Here is a 6,542-nt window from a genome sequence, read left to right as displayed (position 1 = left end):
CATTAGATTCAGGTTGAATTGATATCTCTAGTTTCATACTTATTCCACTTTTTTGTAGCGGCTATTTCCTACGTAGACTATTAGGAATCCATTTGAGTTCGACACGAATTTTTAATAAAAGTGTGAGAAAATATTTAAGACTTTATGTACATAGATCACGTCCACTATTTCTATAAATAAAATTAAAAATAAAATAAATATAAAATTAAAACTAAAACTAAAATAAATAAATATAAATATAAAAATAAATATAAAACTAAAATATTTATGACTTTATGTATATAGATCACGCCGTAAATACTTTTATCAAATTGTTTGACATTCTGAGTAGTACTGTCTTACAACAGTAGAAAGAACCGCAAATATTTTACATTTTAGGAAATACAGTATTTCAATTTGAATAATACTGGTGGCGAAAGTTGAAAGTGAGCGTTTCGTCGACGGCGGTGGCTGCTGAGTCGTGAAAAATTTGGATTGCTCAATTTAAATTGGGTTTTAGATTTCAGAAGAAAACGTTTATCCTGACGTAATTACCATATTATCCCTCCCGTTTCCAAATCCAAAACCTGCATTTGAAGAAACCTACTATTTGTGTTTCTATTCAATTTCAAACCTAAACATTACCGAAAAGGCAACCGCACGAATTCCGACGAGATGATATCGGATTCGGAGCTGATCGAGCGGTTGCGCGATGCCCTCAGCAACTCCGACCTCTCCACCACCACCAACACCACCCTCCGCCGCCGCCTCGAGGAGGAATTAGGCATCGATTTGTCTGATAGGAAGGCTTTTATTAGGGAGCAGGTCGATATAATCATGCAAGGACCATTTCAAAATGATGACGGAATTGATGATGAAGGAATCGATGATGAAGGATCGCCGGAAGAGGAAGAGGAGGAGGTAGAAGAATCGTCAAATTCTGGCACCGTTAAAAAAGTCTCGAAGAAACGGTTGGTTTTTCAACTTCTGAGCTCTGGTTTTCCTTTTTTTCGTCTTGTTGGTAATTAATGACTTGCTGCGGATTTTGTTGTTTATCCATTTTGGGGCTCCCGAGTTAATTTCTGTAACTACTTTTTTAGTTGATTTTAAAATTAGTTTATTGTGCGGATAATTATTGTTCATCCATTTCAAGATGCATGCTCTGCAATCTGTGTGTGAATTTCTGTGTTCCTTTTTCAATAACTTACCACACCTTATCCTTTTAGGTTAAGTTATTTTACTGAATCTGAATTTGTGTTTAATTTGTCTGCGTTCTTTATTGAATTACTACTCATCTTAGTTTGAATTTATAGTTTTTTTGTCAAGTCAAGTATACTAGCCCATTTCGCAGCAGCGAAAGCTGTCATCAGAGAAATGTTCCTTTGACAGGTTCTCATCGTTTATCTTTCTCCGATGATAAAACTTTTGGTGTAAACCATTTCCTTTTTACAATCAGCAAGAAGCAGGGAAACCTCTATTAATTTGCCATTGCTCCTTTTATTTATTGAGCTCCTTTTATCAATACCATTGCTTTCTGATGAGATGATAAAGCACATTAAAAATGATTTATAGATAGAATACTCCATCCGTCTCTAGTTTGTCCTGAAAATTATGAACCTAAGGAGAGACAAATGTATCCGATCGAAGTTCTTGTAGAGTCAAGGCTAAGAACACAAGTAACATGGCAGTGGGATGCTTACATTAAACAAAAGACAAGAATGGAAACAAACTAGTAGCTAGTAAGCTCACTGAGTTGATGAACTCGCAAAACTGGTGGTGTTCTGAAATCTTATAACAACAGTTAAAACATAAAGAATCATTTCATAACATGTCTAACAATTGAAATTTATAATAATTAAAATTTAAAGTTATATGGCAATACATTAAGCGTTAAAATTCTAATATTACATAAAGAATCAAATGTGATTTAAATAGCATGGGAAACATGTACAGAAACCTGGAAAATCAAAGGGCGTTGGAATGTTGGATTCAAACTGAATGCAAACTGTTTGTATTAATTTAAAATATAGCATAAAATTTTTAAAATCAGTAAATATTTCATAAACTATTACAAAAAAAAAAAAAAAATCAAATAGCAACTATAGCATATACAATTACGGAGTAACACAATACAAGATACTCCCTCCGTCTGCCAAAATTGGCACGTTTAGTCATTTTAGCGCCTTTTAAAGACATATTTACCTTTTTTTTTTTTTCCATTTTTAGTAAGTGGAACCCATATTCCATTAACTCATTAGACTCACATTCTACTATGAAATTAATATTCCCTCCGTCCATGAAAAATAGTCCCATGGGTGGATGGTAGGTGGCACGGGTTTAATAAGAAATTGGAAAAGTAAGAGAGAGAATAAGAAAAAAGGTGGGTAAAGTATGAGAGAGAAGGAGAAAAAGTGGCTAAAGTATGAGAGATAAAGAGAAAAGGTTGATAGAATAGTGTTAATAATTTGAGAGAAACTTTTCATTTTTGGATGCAACTATTTTATGTGGACATACCAAAATAGAAAGATGAGACTATTTTTCGCTGACGGGGGGAGTATATAAAAATGAGACCCGCCTTCCACTAACTTTTTCACTCATTTCCTATATAAAGTCAAACAATTTCTTAAAACTCGTGCTGTGTCAAAGCAACTCTTTAAATGACGGATGGAGGGAGTATCACAAAATATTTATGAAATACTACAAATATAAAATAAAAGAAATAATTGCAGAGAGATATGTCGGTGCAAAGTGAGGCGGCGCTGTGGAAGCAGGCAACGGAGGAAGGGTTTCAGAGAGTCGTAGGGTGAAAGTGGAGGCTGAAAAAATTGGAAAACCCTATTTAAAATAATTATGGGCACATGGGTTGGGGTATCGGGTAACTGGGTCATTAAATGGGTCGGATTGTGGGTTACTGGGTTGATGAGCAAAAATGGATGCCATATCTGCCATGACACCATGTGTATGGTGGCCGCCATTTGCCACCATCAAAAACTGCAGTGCCACATGGGCAGTGGCATTTACCAAGAAAACCACTGGCACCATGGCAGATTTTCTATTACATTGGTGCAGATATAGCCATTTTGTCTCATTTTGCATTTTACTTTGCCTTATAAATTATAATAAGCTTACATAATACCATTTTACTAGATCTAGGACAAAGGACAACGAGGAGGTCAAAAAGAGAGGTGGAGGGTTTACGAAGCTATGCAGCCTTTCCCCAGAGCTTCAGAAATTCACCGGGGTACCAGAATTGGCTCGAACTGAGGTATGTAGGATTTAATTTGGTGTATATTCCCTTACTGTCTGGTTAATACACCATATACTGATATCCAGGTTGTCAAGCAACTTTGGGTGCACATTAAAGAGAATAATTTGCAAGATCCTTCCAATAGGAAGAGTATAATCTGCGATGATATATTGCGCAAGCTTTTTGGTGTAGATACCATAGATATGTTTCAGATGAACAAGGCCCTGACAAAGCATATATGGCCCTTGGATTCTGATGGTGGTATGATCTCTGGCATCTTAGTACGCTGAACATGTACATGTCTTGAACATTGATTGTGTTTGGATCACTTTCCTCATGTCAAATACTGTTTGCTAGAGTTTGCTTTACTTGGTCGCAGAATTTTCTCTAAAGAAATTATCGTATTTTATTTAATAATAACAGCCTAGATGATGTTCCAAGTATTTTCCTGAATCCTGATAGGGTGCTGCTATGCACTTATTCAACAAGCATGGAAGAAGGAGACTTTTAAAGATAAGAATCAACATTGATGATAATTCTTATTAAGTTAAAAGTTTGCTTCAGGTATATACTTATATTTTATAATTGTGGAGTATTAATAGGCATAAGATTTTGCAACCAAAGATTGTTCATGGCTTGTATTTTTGGATTAGTGTTGCTACAATCTCTGTGTAAAATTAGATTAGAAGGGATTGGAATAGTTGGTAGTATTAGAGATTACAGAGTTCCTGGTTTATGAGTAGTTTGGCACTTTGGCTTTTAATTAAGAGATGGCATTAATCATCCTGTGGGATATGAAATTCCTCTGTAATCTTGCTCTGACATTCATTATGAAACTAGTTAATAAGAAATTGTATGTAATATGTATTCGTCTGATGCGAAAGGACCTGCAGTTGGGCTAGTGAGTCCATATCTGTTATTAAGAACTTATAAAAAGTAGGTAATTTATAACTAAAGACAGATGCAATGAGTGAAAATATATGAGCTTATCAATGGTTGCAACCAGACTTTTGCATTCTGGTTCTGACTTTATTTAGAATGTCATGTTTTGAGAACAATGCTTTAGTCATTTGCTGTTTGTGTTTGCTTTTCTATATGGCAGCAACAAATGCTCCATTTTAGTTCTTTAATATAGAAACCTTTGTCTTCCCACTGATAATTTATTTTAAAGACAGATGTGTGTTGATTGCTCTGAATTGCACAGCTTCAAAAAATAGCTCTTTCATATGTGCTAACTACTGTTAGCTTTCTTGCATTTGCTTAAAAAACTCTGGCAGCCTCAGTAGCAGCTTCAGTTGATTCTGCACCCAAGGTGAAGCAGAAGAAGAAAGCAAAAGATGAAGGTGTGTTTTGTTTATTGAGTTCTTATTGAAAATAATCCACATACTGTTAATGGAAAATAATTGAAAAGGCTTTTAGAATGAGTGATTATATGAAATTCTTGACAATTGACATCATGGCTAGAATGAAATTATATGAAAAAGCAGTAGAAAAATAGAATCACAGATGAAGGAAGAAACAGTGGGATATTTGTTCCAAGCATGCTTCTTGGTCATAATAGCTAATGCAGTGGCTAATAAAACTACACTTCTATCTGTAATTTCTGCAACTGTATGCATAGCCCCTTGTCATTCTGCTTGTATCAGCTGAAGATGAGCCAAAGAGAAAAGGGAAGCGGCAGAGAGGTGGGAATTCGGCCTTTCTTGCTCCTATTAAACTATCTGATGCATTAGTGAAGTTCCTTGGCACTGGAGAAAGTGCACTTCCTCGTTCTGATGTTGTTAAGAGGATCTGGGATTACATCAAGCTGAACAACCTGCAGGTACAATACGACTACGACCTAACATAATATTCCCTCCTGTCCCCATTATAAGTCTCATTTCACTTTTACTATTTTTTGCATGTGGACTCTACATTCCACTAACTCACTTCCCTTACATTTTATTATAAAATCAATATATAAAAGTTGGACGCACATTCCACTAGCTTTTTCTACCACTCCCATTTATAAAGTCATACAATTACTTAAAACCGCGCCGGTCAAAAATGAGACTTGGGAGTAGCTTATTGTGAATCACCATTCCAACTCTTCTTTTGTAGGTATATAGAAAATAAATTAATTTTTACTGTGCCTGAAAGTGATAATAGTGGGCAGTATCTTTTTTGTATTTCTAGTATTGATTTTATTGTTTGTTAAAAGTATCATACAAAATCTTAACTTTGCTCGCTCCACTCTTTGTTTTTTTTCTTGAAGGATCCATCGGACAAAAGACAAATACTATGCGATGAGAAGCTGAAAGAACTTTTTAATCTTGATACCTTCTGTGGATTTACAGTTTCGAAACACCTAACTGCTCATTTCATAAAGACAGAACAGTGAGTTGCTCATAAAGTGTTTCTGATGAGCCTCAAGTAGCACTAGTACGTATTTATATGTTCAAATGGAGCTACTCTCGAGGCTAATTTTTCTTTTTGTAATTTTTTACCATATGAGAATGGCTTGAAGACGCTATAACCGCTTCAGCGGATGCATGGAAAAGAAAAAAAAATCTAAATTGCAAATCAAGTTCCAACTTCTGTCTCTTATTCTATGATGCTAATTCATTAAGCTATAGCATGGTGTGTATGATACATACTAGGTATCATATTTATACAAACATTCACTTTGCTGATTCTGGAAAGGGTCAAGGCTTAACTGGCACAAAAGGGCTGGGGTGGGGGATTGAAGACACATGGTGAAGAAACCGAAACGATCAGTGTTTTGTAGGTTACACATGGTGAAAAAAAGGTCACTTTAATCAAGTGTCCTATCTAGTTTTGAGGCATGAAAGGAGGATTCTTCACTTTTGTTATGAGAAAAAAATTGGGAGGTTTGCGTTCTTTGTTTTATTTCGATGTTTCGTATGTATATTCATTACATGCATTATGCTTTGTAAATGTAATAATATTGTTTTTGCAGTCACTTGGTTATTGATAGGGCTTCCACTTAATGGTGCAAGCCTATTCAGTATCGGTATCTCCTTATGAATTTGCATGCGGTGCCTTTCTCCAAAGTTAAGTAATCTACTCATCAGTAAGTTCACACTCTCCTAACTTCACCTGTGAGCATATGCCGGCAATCCTACTTTCAATGGAAGATGAATATATTTTACATCTTGGATTTACAAAACTTTGTCTTATTTATGTTCATAGAATCTTTGCCTTCTCTCCCCTCTCCCCCCTGCCGTTTTGTTACCATTTTAAAATTATTTGTCAGGTGCTACGTCACACACAGGTTCTCTAAATAATTTGCATACTTTTTTGTGAAAATAACTGC

The 6,542-nt window shown here is 35.3% G+C and overlaps 1 protein-coding gene across 1 annotated transcript; it reads left to right on the top strand.

Moving 5' to 3' along the window:
* Positions 1-397: 397 nt before the first annotated feature.
* LOC148927524 (upstream activation factor subunit UAF30-like) lies at positions 398-5,799 on the top strand. Its single transcript, XM_089056393.1, has 6 exons — positions 398-950; positions 3,127-3,244; positions 3,313-3,487; positions 4,504-4,569; positions 4,873-5,048; positions 5,481-5,799. Exons 1-6 carry the CDS (start codon positions 655-657, stop codon positions 5,604-5,606), a joined length of 957 nt encoding a protein of 318 aa, XP_088912519.1. The 5' UTR covers positions 398-654; the 3' UTR covers positions 5,607-5,799.
* Positions 5,800-6,542: the final 743 nt, after the last annotated feature.

This window comes from Salvia hispanica, chromosome 4 (genome assembly GCF_029641045.1).
Source record: "Salvia hispanica isolate PSC_SH4W2 chromosome 4, Shi_PSC_v1, whole genome shotgun sequence".
NCBI lineage: Eukaryota > Viridiplantae > Streptophyta > Magnoliopsida > Lamiales > Lamiaceae > Salvia > Salvia hispanica.
The sequence above is the reverse complement of the archived record's forward strand: the minus strand, read 5'-3'. Positions and strand labels throughout refer to the sequence as shown.